Raw genomic sequence first — 20,157 nt, 5'->3', positions numbered from 1 at the left:
CCCTACTCTCCATCCTCAGCTCTGCCATCTCCTCCTGCTCTCTGACCTTGGGCCACACAGGCCTTCTTTCAGTCCCACTCTGCCACATTCCCTCCCCACAGGGCCTTTGTAGGGGCTGAAATGTTCCTCCCTGCAGCCCTATCTGTTAACTCCTACTTGCCTTCCTCACCGAGGCTGTTCAGGCCTCCCTGACCAGGTGGGATCCCGCCTTCTTAGCCTCTGCCCAAGTGGCTCACTCTGCATTTGCGTATGTGACTTTGTGGTTAATGCCGGGCTCCTCCAATACATTGAGAGCTCCAAAAGGGTAGGGAGTGCTAACGTTTCCACCAAAGAGAGGAGAGTGGGACAGGCCTGGGACCACGGCACGCATGGCCCTGAGAGTGATGCCTCCTTCAGTTCCACTGCCTGGGCGCCTCACCTCCCTCTAGTCCCTGCCCTGCCCCCAGCATCTGCCCTGATGAGAGCTGTAGCCCAGAGGGTCACCATAACCTCAAAATCTCTTTGAAGATCCAGTTTATCTTTAAAACAGCTTGCAAATTTTGTATTTAACTCCAAAATATATCAATACTTACTTAAACGTCTTTTCCCCTAAATCTTGGAGTTTTTCCAGGGAGACAGGCCAGGTGTACCCAGTGCCTCCTGGAAGCCCCAGGCTGAGATGCATCACGGCATCACACACCAGGCTTGGGAGGACCTGCAAGATGCGGCAAGCAGAGGGCAGGGCTCCTTCCTCAGGACCACCGCCCCAGCCCTGGTTTACTAGTCTACGGGACAAATCTTCCCTCTAAATTGCCTGGGTTCAAATCCCGCCACAACCTAGCTGTGAGGCCTGGGCAATGAAGAATCTTTCTACACATTTACGTCCCACGTGGAGAGTAGGGATAATATGACTTCTAGGTCACAGGATTGTTCTGAGATCAGATCGTGCAAGGGGAGCCTCTGCTCTGTTGATTGTTGGACACTCAGCCAATATTGGCTATTAACATGACCCTTACCTCCACTCACCACCGCTTTACCTGTCCCCACACCGAAATGCCTAAAGCACTGGCCCTTTCAATTCTGCCAGACCACAAGGTATTTTAGTCGCCATGCCTCAGTTAAACGACCTGGTAGCTGGCTTTGCTTTTAATTTTTTCTGAAATAGTAGATATGTGTTTCTAGAATCCCCAACTTTTTATACAAGTACCTGTACACGTGTGCACATAGGTTTATGAGTAGTCCCCAAATGCGGTCCCTAGAGCCTAGCGTCAGAGTGCCCCTTCGGAAAAACTTGGGGGCTCCGTCCAGACCTAAGGACTCCGAACCTCTAGGGCGGGACCCAGCAATGTTTGCACAATCCCTCCAGGTGAGGCTGATGCGCCTTAAAGTTTGGAGAATCACTGACTTAGATCAAGCTCAAGTTAGCCTTAAAAATAAAACAAAACAACAACTAAAAACATTTTGCTTAGTCCCCGCCAGTCCCCAGGTTCCGCATTCCCACGGAAGGCCTGGGACAGACTCTCGGCCTCGGTTCCTCAGGGCGCGACCCCGCGTCCCAGCGCGCGCCGGGCCCCTCGGCGGGCGGGCGAGGGGTGCGGGCTGGGGGCCGCGGCGCGAGGCGGTGCGCGCGGCGCGGGGCCGGTCCCGCGGGGCCCTCTCCTCTGGCCCGGAGCTCGGAGCGCGGCGGGCGGGACGAGGGGAGGAGCGGGGACGTGCTCCCGGGCCCCGTGCGAATGGCCTCCGGCAGCTCTCGCTGGCGGCCGTGTCCACTCTTCCTCGCGACCCGGCACCGTCCCCGCCCCGCACTCGGCCCAAGCCCACTCGGCGGCGCGGGGTCAGGCTTCTAAGTGGCACTGGAGCTCTGGGCGCCCTGAAGTCTGGAGAAGGAAGGAAGAGGAGGGAGGCGCTCCGCGCTCTCGTCCGCGCGGCCCAGCCGCCTCCCCGCTGCCCCGCAGGCGAGCTGTCCTCAATTGCGCGCCTGCCTCGGGGACTTCTGTGCCGACGCGACAGCCGAGAGGAGCCTGCTCTGCGACCCCCGAAGGCCGACCCGTAAGGACCTGGGGAGTCCACTTCATGAGCAGGAGGAGAGCCCGTGTCCACGAAAGCTGAGCGCGAGTTCACCCCCGGAGCTCCGGAGGCAGGACCGACGCGGGCCCCGCTCGGCTGGGCTGGGCTGCGAGGGAGGGAAAAGGGAGCCCCTGACTTCCAGAAAGCCGGCTCCCCGCTTTTGCGGCAGCATTCGGGGACCCCGCCCACTCGCTCCAGCCGGGTGCCGCCTCGCTTCCAGGTGTTCCGGCGGCAGCGCCAGGTAGCGGGAGGCCGGCCCGCACCGCCCCCTGGACCCTCCCCCGCCGCAGGCAGGTTCAATGCCGCCGGAGCCCGCCCCAGGCCCGTATCCTCCTCCCAGTCCGCTGAAACCCGGAGGCGCCCCAGTGGACGTGCGTTCTCCTCTGGAGCCCCGAGCGGGCGCTGCGCGCTCTTGCAACGACCCAAGACGTTAAGTCTCCAGAGGAGTCTTGAGCCGGGGGTTCGCGACCTGGACAAGTCCCCCGGCCAGACGGCGTCATGGAGCCCCAGGGGGCGCAGCTGCTAAGTTCGGAGGCGCAGGGGCCTGCACCGTGTGTAGACCCCCCGCCAGCTGAGGAGCTGCCAGCCCCAGCGGTCCCTTGCATGGAAGGTGGCGGGGACGGCGGCAGCATGTCGGAGGCCTCGAGCCCCGACGCTGAGCCCCCAGCCCCGGGGGAAGAGGCTGCCCTCCGGGAGCCGGAGGAGCTGCTGGAATGCCGCCGCCGCCGCCGCGCGCGCTCCTTCTCCCTGCCCGCCGACCCGATCCTGCAGGCGGCGAAGTTTCTGCAGCAGCGGCAGCAGCTTGCCCTGGGGCTCGGCGCGGAGGGCGGCGAGAGGCCCGAGGGCGTGTCGCACGGCCCCGGCGGCTGCTGCGCCAAGTGCAAGAAGCGGGTGCAGTTCGCGGACGCGCTGGGGCTGAGCCTGGCCAGCGTGAAGCACTTCAGCGAGGCCGAGGAGCCGCAGGTGCCGCCCGCCGTGCTGTCCCGTCTCCGCAGCTTCCCCATGCGCTCCGAGGACCTGGAGCAGCTCCCCGGCCTGCTGGCCGCGGCCGCGCCCCTCTCCGCGCCGCCTCCCCGGCTGCGGCCCCTCTTCCAGCTTCCCGGGCCGGGCGCCGCGGCCGAGCGCCTGCGGCGGCAGCGCGTGTGCTTGGAGCGCGTGCACTGCCCGGCGCTCCCGGGCGCGGAGGTGACGGGCTCCGGCCGGGTGCTGGGCTGCCCCGGGCCGAGGGCCGTGGCGGTGCGCTACACCTTCACGGAATGGCGCTCCTTCCTGGACGTGCCGGCCGAGCTGCAGCCCGAGCCAGCGGAGCCGCTGCCGCCAGATGGGGCGTCGGGGGGGACCGGGGATGCCGAGGAGGAGCCAGGAGCCGAGCGCTTCCACTTCTCGCTGTGCCTACCCCCCGGCCTGCAGCCCAAGGAGGGGGAGGACGCGGACGCGCCAGGCGTCGCCGTCCACTTCGCCGTCTGCTACCGCTGCGCCCAAGGCGAGTACTGGGACAACAACGCGGGAGCCAACTACACGCTGCGATACGTGCGCCCGGCGGACGCGCTCTGAGCGCCAGGCGGCCCTCGGCCGCGCCCACCCCCAGCGCTCAGGACCGCGCGAGGGGCCCCGTCCCAGGGACCCGCCCTGACGCTTTGCTGAGCGGCGTCCACCTGGAGTGAGGGGAGCGTGGAAGGAAAGGAGGGAGCCGCTTCACCGTCACCTTGCAGCCAGACCGTCCCTTCGAGCAAGCGTGGTGACCCGGCCGTTTTCTTGTCGCTTAGGCCTTCCTCGATGGCCTCTAGAATTCTCGCCCCGCGTCGCAATGGGAAGCGGTGCTCAAGACTCCTGAGCAGTAGCTTTCTCCAAGAAAAAAGCTCCGAGACCCTAGCACAGCTGTAAGACCTTGGGATTTGTTTTTAACCGTAGGCGTCGTGTTCCAGCCTTTGCAGCTCGCTGGAGACCCCTCAGGCCTCAGGGAAAGGACGAAGCGTCGCGCCACACCGTGCAAAGGAGGGCGCAGGGCTGTGGCGCGCGCCAGGGCCTTCGCCCCGCGGCCTGTTTCTGGGCGGTCCTTTTTTCTTAACTGGAACCTGGGAGATGTTTGCCTTTCTTGACGTTATTATGCCTTTGTGTAAATGTCCTTTAAAAAAGTAAAGGCCACTTGCACACTCTTTTATCCTGTGCCTTGTATTTCAGCTCCTGGGAGCTGAGGAGGCCTTGGCAGTCAGGCCATTTTCCTCAGCTGATGACCCGCGCACTTTAACAATAGTTAAACAGCGTGTTTCCAAATTTCCTTTCTTCCATCCTTCCTCTCTGATGTGGAAAGGCCCAGATTTCCCATACTGGGCAAAAGTGTTCTTTAAAATGTTTTGTAGGAGGCGTTCTGTCCCCCCCCCCCCCCCCCCCCAAATCAGATGCTTGGTGAATTGAAATGCCAGAGTAATCCGGTAGGCCTTGGCTGTGAGCCTGAAGAGCTGGTCCCTGGCCCCCAGCCCCCTTTGTGTAGGCGGAGCACACACTAGAGGCCGGACTTCTGTGGGCCATTAGCAGTCAGAGAGGCTGGACTCTCAGTGGCTGGACTCCAAGCGCAGGACATGGGGGATGGAAAGGTGGCTTTCTGTCCCACTCGGAGCCACAGGAGTAGTGGTGAGTTGACACGTGAAGCGTGCCCAGCAAGCAAATGCTGCTCAGAACCGGATGGGCGCCCTGCGCGTGGCGGGACTGCGGGCAAAGGGTCTGGTCGGCTTTCTTCACTCACTGCTGATGGCTCTGGAGACCAAGATGGGGTGGCCATGCGTGAGCATCTTGGATGAGGACTTGATTTCTTCACACCTCGGTCATCCCTTGGTAATTTATCTTTCCATATTTCCATATTTAGTTTTCATATTTTCCATCATTTTGTTTTGGAGTGGTAATCTTTAAGGAGGGATGGTTTCACTGTTGCTCTATAGGAACTAGGATAGGCATACTACAGCCCATGGGCCAAATTCAGCCTGAAGCCTGTTCTTGTAGGGTCCCAGAGTTAAGAATGGTTTTTACATTTTTAAACAGTTGGAAAAATTTAAAAGAAGAACACTATTTTGCGACACATGAAAGTTGTATGAAATTCAAATGTGTCCATAAATAAAGTTTTATTGGAACACAGCCATGCACATTCGTGTACATATTCCCTCTCACTGCTTTGCTGCTATAAGAGCAGAGTTGAGTAGATGCGACAAAGACCATATGGCAAGATCTAAAATATTTACTATCCAGCCCTTTATAGAAAGTTTGCCAACCCCTGCTCTAGAGAAGTAGTATTTTTTTTAACACTGTATGCTGAGAGTTATACCTAATAAAGCAGTTAAACTTTTAGTAAAATTTGCCACTTGAACTAGGTCTCCTTTGAGTAAAGGTAAATAGGTTAGAATAAACACTAAGACACCAAATGTACACTGACTGCTGTACTGGGTGGGTGGGGGGGGAATCTTCCTGCTGCCTTCTTTCATCTAAGAAACAATAATACATCAGTGCAACTGAAATATAGCACCCAGCTGAATTAATATCAAGCTCCAAAAACTGCTGGATATTTCCATGCCTCAAACTTGGATGTCTTAAGCTATAGAAATACTTACTTTGAACTCTGGGTTGGTGACATCTCTTTTGACGGAAGCAGTGTTTGTCAAAGGTAATTGATCATGGAAAAATTTTAATAACTTATTAGTGAAAGCCATCAGAAGTTAATTCATTATAATTTACATTGGAGTAAAGCAGGCTAAAAAATGGTCATGTTGATGAAATAATAAATTCTTAATTCACATATGCTTATAAAAAACTTTATAACAATAAAAATAAGCAATTATTAGATTTACATCATTTTTTGTTTACTAAACACAAAAGCAATCAAGCCTTTTCATGCAGTGTCCGGTATTGGGTCTGAAGTACCATTTTTTAAAAAGTGCATTATTGCATAATAATAGATAAATACATTTTATATTTTTCTTATGTATTTATGAATACATTTTAGTTGAAAAGTATCGATAGTGTATATAGCCTATAATACAGTTTGAAAGGCTGGTTTATATGGTAATAATGCATTCTTTTGGATTGTTTTGGATTATGTAATGATATATAATGTATATTGATCAAATATAATTGACCAATATAATGATCAAAATAGAGATCCTTTTGTCTGGTATACTTTAAAATGGTAACCCATTAAATCTAGAACAAAATAGATAAGTGGGTTTTTTAAGAGGTATGTATAGCAAATTTTCCATTCTTATAAAAGCTATTGTTGATTTTCAAAAGTATATTTTGGAATTCAAAGAATTAATTTAAAAAAATACTTGTTTTATAATATAATGAATGCCAAACATGGTTTTTAAAAAGGAAATCTAGCTTTGCTATCCCACAAGTCTTGGAGAATAGCTTTTCTAAGGTTCAGAATTTTGTGAAATATTTTGAACAGTCCAGTCTTCCTGCACTTGGTTATAGCCTTTCCAAGTACTAGAATTGGCAATCTTCCAAGTCAAGTTTATTTTATAAAGTGCCAGTTTTTCACTGTAGACTGATAGCAAACATTTTGTAAAGAAATGTAAGGAAGTGAAGATAGGTTTTGTTTCTGAAAAGTTAGTTTCAAAGGAAGGGGAATAATTCCTGACCAGAGTAAGGAAGTATTTAACAGTATATTCTCTGAATGGAACGAAAACGCACAGACTCATCCCAAAGACAAAATTCCCACGAGGCAGTTGCTGCTTTTTTGCAATATTTACCTCAACTTGGGTAAGCGAGTGTCATTCTGCTCCAAAATGTAATAGTTTTAATCACTAGAGCTGAGCAAGATGTTTAAGCTAAGTTCTGCTCAGCTCATTTAATGACTCAGAGAGAGAGAGTCCCGATTCTTCCTTAGGGCAGGTGGGTGCCTGGGTCACTGGCTCAGGGAATGCTCAGTGAAATGTGTTTCTATCTAGTTTCAGCCGCGTAGCTGGAAATGTGGCAGTCTGTATGGAACATGGTTTCCCCTCATCACCCCCAGGTTTGTGAAGCAAGGTGACCAGGCGGCTCCAAGAGCTAACTTAGGGAGGCCAGGATCCTGCTCCAGGGAGTGGGCACTGGACCCTGGGAGCTCCCTGAGTTCTGGGGACACTGAGGCATCTCTGTCCACGGGGAGCAGGGCCACTGCTCAGGCAGCCTTCCTGCAGCACCTGGTGGGGGCAGTTGTCGGCCACGAACCGTGGCTGTAGGGGCAGGGGGACTTTCTCCTGTCCAGTGCCCTGCGGCTGTCCATCCGACCACGCCCTCACCTGCTGTGCCTTTCCCTCTGCCTGACCAGGGATGAGGGCCTCTCTTGGTGACGCTGTGGTTCTTGAGCCTGTTCACAGATGCCAGCTCACAGCGAAGCAGAGCCTTCTGCTCATTTCCTTTTCGGAGTTTTAGTGTTGGTCTCTTTGTACATTATTATTTCATGAGTTTCCCCTGTTTCTGCTTTCTAGCACACAGTTTTTGCATATTTTAGTATGCTAAATTTTTTCATTCCCTGACTCAGTCTTGTGTTTCTTAGGAGCGTGTGGCTTGGAGCCACTGGGGGTATAGTGATCTGTGTCACGTGTACTTTGTCAGGAGCACAAGGAACAGCCTTTGGGAGGAAATGGGATGTGGCATTGTGGAACTGAATCAAATGTGCATTTTTGGTTCACAGAGTGGGACACAGGTTTGTAGGTTAAAGGGAGCACCATGACGTGTGGTACCTTAACAAACAACTCTGACAAACAGCGAGCTGTTTGCTGTTCGGCCTTTGCCCAGCCAAGCCCATGATGCCAGGGCCTGGACGGTCTTCCAGGGATCTGGGGTGTACTCTTTGTGGTCGCAGGGGCAAGGGGCTGGGAGCAGGGAGAACCTGACAACCTGGGCTCAGCCCAGGGACCTGGCCTTTCCTCCTACAGAATGGTCCTGGCATCTTGTAGATAAGTGGGCAGCGCCTGGAAGCTGGCTGGGAGAGGCTGCCCCTGATTTCTCTTCCAGACTCCATAATAGACACATTCTAGGTGGCCTGGTATATTTTCATTTTCCTCTCTGGACTCCTTTTAGCTGATCAAGGAGACTGTTAGAATGCAGCCCTAAATGGTCTTTTAATCCTCCAAGAGCTGGTTGTTGGAGTGCTAAATACTGTAATTTAGGCTCATTAGGATTTAAACTCCTTTGAATCTTTTTGGTAGACTTCACATTTTGTGGAGTTTAGTTCTTTGACCTTGGCCATCTGTGAGCTGACAAATTTTGGCAAGGAAAGAATAGAGTCACATTTCAGCTGAATGTAGATTTTTGAGATGGCAAAGGTCAAGGGCTTACTTTTAAGATGTGCTAGTGAGATTTGCCCAGTGACTCTAATAGAATAGAAGTTTATTTAAGTCATGAGTTCAGAGCCAGTTCAGCTGGGAAGTCTACATATATACAAATATCTCTGGTAATCAAAGATATTTTAGAGTAACTTACAGACATTTAAAGAAATTAGAGCAGTATAATTTCTCCATGATTGTACTTGCTTGCTTAGGTACAATCATATTGTTGACTTGCTCAGGTCCTTTGAAACTTGTTACCTCAAGTCATTTCCCATGGAAAGTCAACAGCATCCTAATGTATCCTGAAATGGGAAATTTGGTCTGAAAATCTGAATGGAATGAAGATTGAAGGCAGGTGGATTTTGTGAACTAAGCTTGAAACATTTAATCTCCGAGTTGAAAAATTCATGAGCACATCCTGTAAATGGCTTTTCTACAAATAGCTATACATGTTATGTTGAGGAAGCATCTTCTCCAGCAGATGAGAAGTTTGTGGTCACAGGAAGCTGATGGTCTTTAAAGGGGCTGCCTTGCAGTGCTCTTAGAGGATATGTGGTTTCAGCTCCTCCCTTGAGATCTTTGGATAAGGAACCCTTGTTGTCAGGAGGCTGTTCTGGTACAGCTGAAGTGGCATCTTTTTATACCCTAAGCAGGTGAAAGAGGTTACTATTTCTTGGAGAGAGTTAGGTTTTTTCCTAATTTTTACATTATTTAAAAAGAAATGTGAATTTATATTCAGAACCTCTTAAATAGTCCAGAGCATTCCATCTGTTTCTTTCTGTTTGGTTAAGTAGCAATCGTGTTTTTAAGCACAGACTTCAGGCATGTTGTTTTTGACATTCAGGCAGAAAACCTCAAAACCTGTGTGTTACCACCCATGTCACAATTAACTGCAGACCCCAAGATTAGTGAGTCCTATTTATTATATTGTTTGTTGTTGTTAGTGCAGTCGAGTGGATTCCGACTCCTGGTGACGCTGTGGACAGCAGAGCAGAACCCTGCCCGGTCTTTTTGTGCCATCCTCTCACTTTCTGGGCTGTATCAGACCGTGTACCACTTCGCAGCTATTCACGGGTTTTCATGGCCAATGTTTTCGGAAGTGGGTGGCAGGTCTTTCTTCCTAGTCTGCCTAGTCTGGAAGCTCTGCTGAAACTTGTCCACCAAGGGTGACCCTGCTGGTATTTGAAATACAGGTGACGTAGCTTTCAGTATCACGGCAACCTGCAGCCGCCACAGTGTGACAGCCAACAGATGCGTGGTGTGGTTCGCTGACTGGGAAATGAACCCAGGCCACAGCAGTGAGAGCAACAAATCTTAATCACTAGATCACCAGAGCTGCCATTTATTGTATTAGGATTGTAATTTTATAAATCTGAGTTTGAAGGTCCCTGGAATATCTACAAATTGATATTAAATGGATAATTGCAGATATTAATGTATGTTAAATTGTAGACAAGTGCTTAACAATGAAATACATGTTCTTTTGCAAAAAAAAACAAAAGTTAGTACATATTTAGAAAAGTTTGTGAGCCTCCCACTTTGCCCCTACTCCCCAAAATCTGAACTAGAGGTTGCTTCTGTTACTAGATCCTGAGTTATTCTGGATTTGCTGTTTCCCAGCAAGTCACTGAAAATGAATTTATGTATTGGAGCAACATGCCCTGAAAGACTGGTTTTTCTGGCAGAGGAAACCGCACCCTCAAAATGGGTTGTAAAGGCACTGACTTCTGAGCCTGGGTGTTGCCCCTGCCCAGCACGACCTGCCGCTATCTAGAGCCCTGAGAAGGTGGAGGGGATGAGACGCCTGCTTGGGTCTCTGCCCTGGGCTGTGGTGTGTCCTCCCCAACCCCCCAGACCTGGCCTGAGCAGAAGGGCACTGATAGCTGCGAGGTCGAAGGCACAGCTTTCTGAGCCTTCACTTTTGACTCTGCCCCATCTAGTTGGTTCATAAGATCTTTCAGAGTCTTCACTATCCAGATAAATTTGTTGCAGCCAAGGGTTTCTAAAATGATTCAGCAACATTCTCTGTAGGCACAAATGTCAGAGGCAGTGGCAGAGACACCTGCGAAGCCTGACCCATTATGTGATGGCAGAGGTTTGGGACTGTAGGGCAGGGAGACCCAACCTAATGTGCAAAGGCTTCCTCGGTGAGTACCGATGGAGTCTGACTTCCGTGTGTTTGCCCAGAGCCCGTTATTGTTAAGGCTGATTGCCACTGTAATATCACTGAAACAGCCGAGTCGTTTCTCCCGGGTCTGAAAATGCAGTGTGGCTTACCTACGTGTCTCTCTGAAACCCCTGAGCTTCCTAGGGAGACTGCCTGTGGAGGGTGCTGACGTGCCAAAGGAAGTGCAAGTTTCCAGCCCTACCTGGGGGTGGGGGTGGTCATCAGAGCTGGAGCAAAGATGAGCATCAGCTTTTGTTGGCATAGTGTCTGTCCTCCTTAGCTGAAACCAGATGGGGCCGAGCGCGCCTTTATCAGGCATGCAGCAGAGACAAGAGTGGGCCACTATTTCAGACAGCATATTTTTATGTGATTGCATGAATTTTACACAGTTCCTTCTAATAAGGTGAGAGAAAATAACCTCATTAACCTCCGTTTTAAGATTTGCTTGAGAAATGTGCCAAGTGGAATGTCTGAGATGAATAACAAATTCCTGTGAATGTGATTTTTGATAACGTTTATTTAAACTAAGAACTACTGTAGTCAAAACCCAGCCCTTGTGTTTCTCCTTGATTTTTAAAAGCATAGTTATATCTTTGTGGTTTAAAATGTCTTTTCAATTCTGAGGGTTTTTAAAAAAACATTTTGACTGTTCTGCTTTATGTTTATTTTTCTGTATGTGTTACATCTAAAAAATGCTGAACCCAAAGTCTTATTTTGAATAAAGAATGTAAAGCACTTTGGTACTTTAAAAGCTATCGCTGAGTCTCGAAACATTTTTGGTGGTCACAACTGGGAGGGGTGCTACTGGTATTTAGTGGGTAGCAGCCAGGGATGCTGCTAAACATCCTACAATGCACAGGAGAGCCCCACAACAAAGAATTGTCTGGCCTAAAATCTCAGTGCCGAGGTTGAAAACCCCTGAATTAATAGTATTGTACCAACATCGATTTCCTGGTTTTGATAATGTACTATGACTATGGAAAATATTATCATTGGGGAAAGGTATGCGAAGGATACACACGAATTCTCTGTGCTATTTCTGCAATTTCTTATGAGTTTTAAACCATTTCAATATAAAAAGATATAATAATAATAACAAAATTAAATTAAACCTTAAAAACTCCCTACTATTGAGAAATATAGAAAGCGTCGTCAGGCGCTCTGCTTGTGAAGAAGTGCGCTTAGCTGCCAGGGGAGGTGGCGTGATGTGGGAAGGACCACAGGCTCCAGGTGAGCCAGCCCTGCAGTTGACCCCAGCTGGGCCCTAGCTGGCTGTGTGCTTTCAAACAAGTCCCTTAACCTATGAGCATGAATTTTTCCATTTGGAAAATGGGGGCAGTAATTCCTGCCTAACTAGATTGTTGTGAGCACAAAGGGAAATTACCTGTGAAGTGACAAGCATACAGTCGGTTTTCAACATCTTTCTCTTTTCCCTTTGGCCTCTGCCAGCTGGTTGCTCCTGATTTCATTCTGAGGATAAAAGTTGTCTAACTTCTTCTGAATGTAGAAAGAATACATGAATCTTCCAATTTGGGGAACAAATTACAGTGGCCCCCAATGTAACCAAACAAACTGTTCTTGTTACCTGGGGAGAAAACATACCATGTGCTTCCTCTTGTTCACAATATGGGATGTATATTACGTATATGTGTTGATATGACATAATGTATACAATGTACATATGTTCATCTGACCTATATCGTTGCATTTCCTTGAAATAGCTTCTTCAAAGATTATCTGTCTTATCTTAAGCTACTTTTGTGGGGGCCTCCTGTTTGCTGACTACTGTTAGATATGGTTGAACGTCCATTCTTCGCGACCCTGTTTTGGTTTCTGTGACCCCCTCTTCTGATCCTCTCGCTTCCCCTCCAAGCTGCTCCTTGTCGGGCTCTACTGGGCTGATTCTCCTTCTGTCTGCCATGTTGTCCTGCAGAAATCCACCTTGAACTCTCCGCTCTCTTACAAAGATGCTGCAGATTCCATGGCGGGAAACTACGTCTGATTCTTTTGACTCCCCTGCAGTGGCCACCGTTCCTCAGTCAGCTCCTGGGAAATCTGTTCCTTCTTTGAGCGAGTGTGGATAGCGCTCCTGCCCTGCGGCAGGCACAGCTGTGGCATGGGGAGACGTGAGGATGGAGACATGCAGGGGTCGTGGCTCTCATGGAGCCTGCGTTGGGGACAGCGGACCTTTATGTGAACACCTCCAAATCTACATCTATAGGCACATTCTCTGCACTCACATTTCCATCTTCCTTCCTTCTCCAAACCCTAGCCAGCTCCACACATGTAAGGAAATGTCGTTTTCTTCAGAAAATCTGGCACTCAGAATCCCCGGAGTTGGTGCTGCGAGAATCTCTGGTAGGCCACGTGGTTCTGCCTGTTTCCCTTAGATGAGCCTCCCTCATGTTGCAGGGTGGGGGTGGTCTTTGGACAAAAGCTGCTGCCGCCCACAGCAGACAGCTGCTTCCCAGCCTAGGCCTGGTCTGGCTGTCCACCCCTTTACGTCAGCCCTGTTCTCACAGGCATATATGTCTAGACATCCAAGGAGTGGGACTGTTACACTGAAAACCTGTTTGGCAGTATCTACTGAAGCTGAATGCACACATGACCCCACGATGAGAAATTCCACATATGTACAGCTGTGTACATATGGGCATCAAGAGACACATACAAAAATGTTTATAGCAGTGTTGTTTGTCATAGTAAAAAACTGGAAACAACACATACTGCAGTCATTGCGAGAACATGGAGATCTTCACATCCTGAGGCAGTGTGGATGCGACAGAGGGAGGGAGTTACAGATCCACACATCCCATCTCACATCTCCCTGAGATGCACCCATCCAGCACAATGGTGGGCAGAACCCCTATATCCTAACTTGTCAGTTATGTCTCTCTCTTGCTGAGAATGGTTGACTTTAATTTGGTTAGATACTCATGGGATATAATGCCACTTTCCTGGATTGTTTCACTCAGTCCTAACAACTAGTCCTCCCTGGGTATCCACAGGGGATTGGTTCCAGGACCCTGGTGGATACCAAACTCTGTGGATGCTGAAGTCCCTTATATAAAACGGTGCAGTATTATATTTGCATATAACCTATGCATATCCTCCTGTAAACTTTGAATCATTTCCATATTCCTTATAATAACTAGTACAATGTAAGTGCTATGTAAATAGTTGTTATATTGTATTGTTTAGGGAATAATGGCAAGAAAAAAAGGTCTGTACATGTTCAGTACAGATGCACCCATCCCAGGCCTTTCAAAGTTGGGTGAACCTGTGGACGTGGAACCCATGGATACTGAGGGTGGACTGCATCAGTTGGGGGATGGGGAGGGACACAGTTCTGGCTCCTGAGAGGGCTTTCTCCCACACTTGCGGTCTCTTGCCCCATTCCTCACTGCTGCCCGCAGTGACCAGCGGGTGGGCGACAGCCATTGGTCTACATTTCCTGGTTGTGTGAGCTCATCTATCACAGGTTCTGAGGGTGGGTCTCCTCTCATACCAGTGGGAGGCCACAACCTGGACAGTGTGTACACTCTGCAGACTCACACTTCCCTGGTGTGAAGGGTCCCCCTGGGAATATGGACTTACGTAACCCGTTTTAACTCATACTTGGGCAGTGTTGTTCACTGTAGCCTACACCAATTATAAGGATGACATTGTTTCTACTGACCTTTTTATTTCTTAAATGGTACAAAACTTGGATTGGGAAGAGGTTGCGTGCTATTTACTGGGCCCCTTTAGAGACTCAAACACAACTGTGTGAGAGAGATATTACTCCTATTTCTGAATTTTCAAGAAATTGAGTCTCAGAGAGGTTGAGTAAGGTACCCAGCAGTAAGAGACTGAACTTGGATTTGAACCCAGGACAGCCTGACCCAGATCCATTGCTCTTAACCATATCCTGCTACAACAGATCCAAACACAGAGAAGACAACATATCTGGAGTTCATCCATAGGAAAGAAAGGTTTTACTTGGGTTCCTCCTTTCCTCGGAACTTGGTCTCTCACGAGGGTGCAGCCCTAGACATCTGGACCTCTTAATACCTGGACAAGGTCAACTTCCCTCACTTCCTACCCAGGTCCCATCATCAAAGTTAACATTCCCTACTGCTTCTGGGGGACTGACACTAGAATGAGGTCCCCTTCTCAGAGGGGAACTTACCTACTAAGAAACGTGAACTAACCTCTTGCAGGCCTCAACATGATCCCATATTTCAGTAAAATAAAGCGGGGTCAGTGTTCCAAACTGCAAGTTACAGACACAGACTCAAGCCAGCTTGAAGAAACAGGGGAGTTGGTTTGATGGATTCTGGGCTGTCATGTGCACTCTAAAGGCAAGAAGTGTGAAGCTGCAGAATCAGGAGGGATTCCCTCTGCCTTGTCTCTGCTCTGTTCTGCTGCATCCTTCTCGCCCTGCAGACTGGATTTCTCCTCTTCTCTGTGTACATGATAAATGGAGGATGGCTGCTCTGTGCCTACCAAGTCTGTGTCACTTGAGCTCCAGCAAACAGCTCAGGTAGAAACCGAACTCTCACTCCTAGTTCCAAGTTTATAAGAGAAAAAATTTGGTTCACTTTGGGTCAGGCATCCATCCCTGTTCCATTAGCTGTGGCTGGAAGTAGGGGTAGGGTTATGATGCAAAATGGTTGTCAAGAGCTCCTGACTCCTGTTGTGAGGGAGCAAAAGGGGGTCTCAGGAGATGGGCAGATCTCCACTGCAAATAAAACACATACACACACACTAATGTGAAATGCAGACATACGGCTGTGCATCAAGATATGTGTCTGTGGACGTGCAGCGAGGTGTCTGTGGATGTGCAGTGAGGTGTGTGTCTGTGGACGTGCAGGGAGGCGTGTGTCTGTGGACGTGCAGGGAGGCATGTGTCTGTGGACATGCAGTGAGGTGTGTGTCTGTGGACGTGCAGTGAGGTGTGTGTCTGTGGACGTGCAGTGAGGTGTGTGTCTGTGGACATGCATTTGCATTAATGAGGTGTGCTGTCGCCCTACATCTTATGATTCCAGTGAGAGGCAACCCCACTGTGTCAGTCTTTCAGGATCAAAACATTCAAGTTACCTTTGCTTCACTCCCATTCTTTATTCTGTGTATCCAGTCTCTCATCAAGTCTGTCATTTGGAAATAACTTTTGGATTCGTTCTTTCCTCCACATCCAATGCACATGGCACTGACCTCGGCCAGGCCTTAGTCCCCTCATATCTAAGTTCCTGCAACGATTCCTGGCTGGCTCTCCGCTCATGGGCATTCTCTGTGTCACTACCCAGTTAATCTGCTGCATTCCCCCATTCCCTGGCTTAACAACTCCCTTTCCCACCAAATAAACCTCAGACTTCTTCCTTAGAATTTACAGCTCAAGCAGAAGTAATTTCTCCTTCTTATGTATCTCACCCCCCGCTCCCTTTGAGCCCTGCTTCATGGGTGCCTCTCCTGGTGAACTTATCACCTTAGACTTTGTAAAGCTATTCACACACATGTCTTAAGCCAGTGCTAAATGTACTGCAATTAAGGGAAGAATCCACATCCAGTCCATTTCTATATCGCTAAGGTGTCTGACAGAGTTTCTAAGTGAATGATAAACAGCTGACAGTTGTGGCTTGCTTCTCTGCCTGACACACGGTAGACGCACTTGATGTGCGGTACGCATTTACAGTCCTCACAGCAACCCTGTAAGGTAAGTATGTGGTTAGATCCATCTCATGGAGGAGGAAGTAGGAGTTTAGAGAAGCTACTTACCCGGGATCTCACTGTCAGGGAGGCAGAGCCAGAAGAGGAAGGAATGAATGACTTTCTGGGATGTCTGTAGCTTAGGTACCTTATGGACCAGTCTATTTTTTCGGCAGGAAGCCTCTCAGGACCAGGCTTTGCTCCCTGTTCCAGGGCACACTCACCCCTGTGCCTGCCTCGCATGGTGCTCCCATAGGTGTGCTCTCCGCCTTCCCTGCCCTAACGCTCCGCTCTCCACTGAGGCTTCTCAACCCCTGGGTCCCTGTGAGTTCTCTCCAGTCCATGCTGTTCTCCTGCTCTCGCAGCCGGGCTAGCACTTGCTCATTTTCCAGTTTTTCACACATGTTTAGCTGGTCTCCCCACAATGAGGACAGATTCTCAGGGGCAGGGAGCCCTGGCTCATATTGGCCCACAGCGTGCCTCCACCCCAGCTACTCACTCTCCCCTGAGTACCTTCAGAACTTTCTTTTTTAACCCCATCCTGTTCTGTTGGAAAGACATGCAAGGGAAAAGTTACTTCTGGGTAAGCGATAGATGTCCCTTCTTTTTCAGCTGAATCCAAATTCTGCTTTAGGAATCTCAGAAGCCAGCAGAAGCCAGGAAGACAAAGCTTTCAGTTCAGAAAATGTTGGAAACACACTTGTGTCAGAACCTGGACTGGAGGCTGGTGAGGATTCTCAGGAGCTATGGGCCTCCTCGCAGAGTTCCCTGTGCCTTTGCAGAAGGCCCAGCTGGCTTTGCTGCCCAGTTTCATCCCAGATGTGGGCTGTCATGGACCAGGAGCAGGGCTGAAAGCTCTGGCCCAGCCATAATAGCACCAAACCTCCAAACACGACAAGACCACCAATGCTGAGGACTGGCCCTAAGGATTTCCTGCTAATTTTTCCAAAAACTAACATTCGAAGGGTCTCCAGGACGGTTTCTTTCCTTTTGATTTAATTGGAATTGCAGGTTTTTTGAGCTAGAGAGGTCATTAGGGGGTCCTGGGATCCGTCCATCCCACAAAGGCCCAAGTTGAGGGGACTGAGGTGACATCACCAAGTCAATCGGTGCCCAGATGGAGTTAGAGCCCCTCATCTATGATGGTCTTCCCCAGGTCTCAGGCTGTCTTGTCCCAGTGGCTGGCCTGTTTCTGCCATCCTCATTCCTCTCGTCACACCATATTCCTGTTTTCCAATTTCCTTTTAAGAAGGAATGTTTTATTTTTTGCAGTCCAAGTTACTGAGATATCATTTCCCCCCTTTGAACAAGCTTCTATTTATATAGTCCCACAAGGAAGCCTAAGGCTATTTTTAAACTGGAAATACATGTTAAAATTTGGCAAATTAATAATCCTAAATATCTCACATGTTTGAAGAGAATATTTAGCAAATCTTGACAAGACACTTAAGCGGTAATATTGTAGTCCTTGATCTATATCCAGCATGTGCTGTGTTTATTACATCTATGCACCTACATGAAATACTCCTTTAAAAATCTAGACCCAGGGGCTGGCCCAGTGGCACAGTAGTTAAGTTCATGTGCTCTGCTTTGGTGGACCGGGGTTCACAGGTTCAGATGTGGGGCGCTGGCCTACACACCACTCATCAAGCCATGCTGTGGTGGTGTCCCACAAAACAGAGGAAGATTGGCATAGATATTAGCTCAGGAACAATCTTCCTCAAGCAAAAAGAGGAAGATTGGTAACAGATGTTAGTTCAGGGCCAATCTTCCTCACCAAAAAAATAAATAAAATGTAGAACCAATTATATACTTATTAAACTGTCTCTGTACTCAAGACAGATTAAGTCCTGTGACTTCACTTAGTGTTTTAACAATGTTTAACCAATAGACATTTAAGTGAAACTTGCAAATAAAGTAACACTGACTGATGACAGAAAAAGGTTTCTATTTAGTACAACTGAACTTTTTGAGAAAGCTTACCACTTGAATAGGAAAAGGATGCAGACCATTCATAGGAATCCATTTTCCTTGTTTTCATGCTGATGCGGCTGATCTCTGGAAGTCCCACTTCTCTGGGAGGTGCAGCCAGAATGCCGCATGACTGACATGGCACACTGGTCAGCACAGGTATTTTAAGTCTGGGACATCTGGTTCAGGAAGACTCCAGCAATTGCAATTCCAACTCTATTGGTGTCCACAATTGCTTATGGTCTAATTTCAAGACAACAAGACACTGACTTTGTTTGCTGTCACCATGGTGGTGTCAGTGGTCCCCCTAGATAGGGAATACAGTCAGATTCATCTCTGAGAGTTCTCCTTTGGGGCTCTCTTTTTATAGTCTTTGGACTTAAAACTGTCCTTGAGCAAAAGCAGGAGCATGTATCTTACTCCCCAAATGGAGCTCAACATGAGAAGCAATTGTCATGAATGGTTCTTTGAAGTACTAAGGGCCACAGCCCCAGGAAGGAGAAGTGAAGGATCCCATTTGTTCTCAGAGGCAAGGTGAGCCACTGTCCATAGAGATTCTGGGCAAACTGTGGGAGAAAAAGCCTGCTCTATCATAAATCACTGCTCTCTCCGTGACGTTGCAGCTGTTTTCTAGATCCTTTGTCACAATTGGCAAACACCAGATTGGCGATGAGGCGTCTGCTGACCTGGGAACAGCACAAGTTCCTGTTGGCTGTTCCACTCCTTTGTGGTAATGAGCAATCACACGGGCTTCGCCACCTTCGTCTGTGTGACCTCACCAGAGGTGTCCCTCCCAATGATTCAGAAAATGGGGCCACTTCCTGTGGCTTCTGAATCACACATGGGGCCACCGGCATAAAGCCACTGGCACAGTTTAACATTTGAAATGTTCTTTAAATGGTCCATATGGCTGGTGCCCTTAGTCAAGATTTGGTCATCTGGGTTTAGATCATATTTCTCAAGGAACTTGTCCACGACTGTGGGTAGGTTCAGAAGAAGAGTTCCCAACTCAGAGAACGTTACTTGTGGTGTGGGAAATGCTTTCTCCTGCTTTCAGAGTGCTGATTATTCCTTGAGCTGCTGCTATACTTACAGCCTGGCCTCAATACCTGAGATATTCTTTAAGCAAGAAAGCAAATAGCAGGGGCTGTCCCAGTGGCACAGCGGTTAAGTGCGCATGTTCCGGTTCGGATCCCAGGTGTGGACATGGCACCACTTGGCAAGCCATGCTGTGGTAGGCGTCCCACACATAAAGTAGAGGAAGATGGGCATGGATGTTAGCTCAGGGCTAATCTTCCTCAAAAAAAAAAAAAAAAATCCAAAAAAAAAAAAGAAAGCAAATAACAGTTTTAATGACATACTTAACCAAAGGAAAAAAGCAGCTTTTTGTTATAAAACGTATTTGTGTACTTTCTGTATACTTCTTGATATTTTACTGTGCATTTTAGTTTCATTCTTAGGACCGTATTCTTAGAGTATGTAGACCAACCTTCCTCAGCCTTTTGTTTTTTAAAATTTCATGTCATCTTTTGCTAAATACAGAAAATTTCCCCCTATTATCCCTGTCCCCAGTGATAATACTATCTATAGGCTTTACCTATAGAAAGAGGATATTTGTTCTACAGAGAGCAACAGATAAAATCTCTTTATAAGGGTCTTTCAAATTGTATTACTCCAATGGATTTTTTTTTTTTTGGTAAAACAAATAAACAAATAATATTTTCAACCATTGAAAGTAAACTATAAATTCATAGACACTGGTCTTTCCGCTTGAACTTGATGTTGTTTGAACCTGGCAGGAGAAAGCTTCAGACAGTGCCCTCTCCTGTCTTTTCTCAGCCAGTGGCCCAACGTTTGCTCAGTTACCCAAGCCCCAAACCTGGGACTCCTCCTGGCCTCCCCTCACACCCCTACACACTTCACATCCAATCAGTCATCAAGTCCTGTTGACTCTGTTTTCTTTTGTTTGTCCTGTTTTGTTCT

At 48.6% G+C, this 20,157-nt stretch overlaps 1 protein-coding gene across 8 annotated transcripts in view; it reads left to right on the top strand.

Annotated features, from left to right (window-relative positions):
- The first annotated feature begins 1,799 nt into the window (after window positions 1-1,799).
- The window catches only part of PPP1R3G (protein phosphatase 1 regulatory subunit 3G), a 155,800-nt gene continuing 137,442 nt past the window's right edge, over window positions 1,800-20,157 (top strand). For 7 of the 8 annotated variants that reach the window (XM_046639994.1, XM_046639989.1, XM_046639988.1 and 4 more), the window contains exon 1: window positions 1,800-4,878. In XM_046639994.1, the coding sequence (XP_046495950.1) occupies window positions 2,545-3,600 (1,056 nt within the window). In that variant the 5' untranslated portion in view covers window positions 1,800-2,544 and the 3' untranslated portion in view covers window positions 3,601-4,878. Of the gene's footprint in view, window positions 4,879-16,815; window positions 17,238-20,157 lie in introns of those variants that run through there. The other variant, XM_046639992.1, reaches the window with a different exon arrangement.

Source organism: Equus quagga, chromosome 15 (genome assembly GCF_021613505.1).
Source record: "Equus quagga isolate Etosha38 chromosome 15, UCLA_HA_Equagga_1.0, whole genome shotgun sequence".
Lineage (NCBI taxonomy): Eukaryota > Metazoa > Chordata > Mammalia > Perissodactyla > Equidae > Equus > Equus quagga.
The sequence above is the reverse complement of the archived record's forward strand: the minus strand, read 5'-3'. Positions and strand labels throughout refer to the sequence as shown.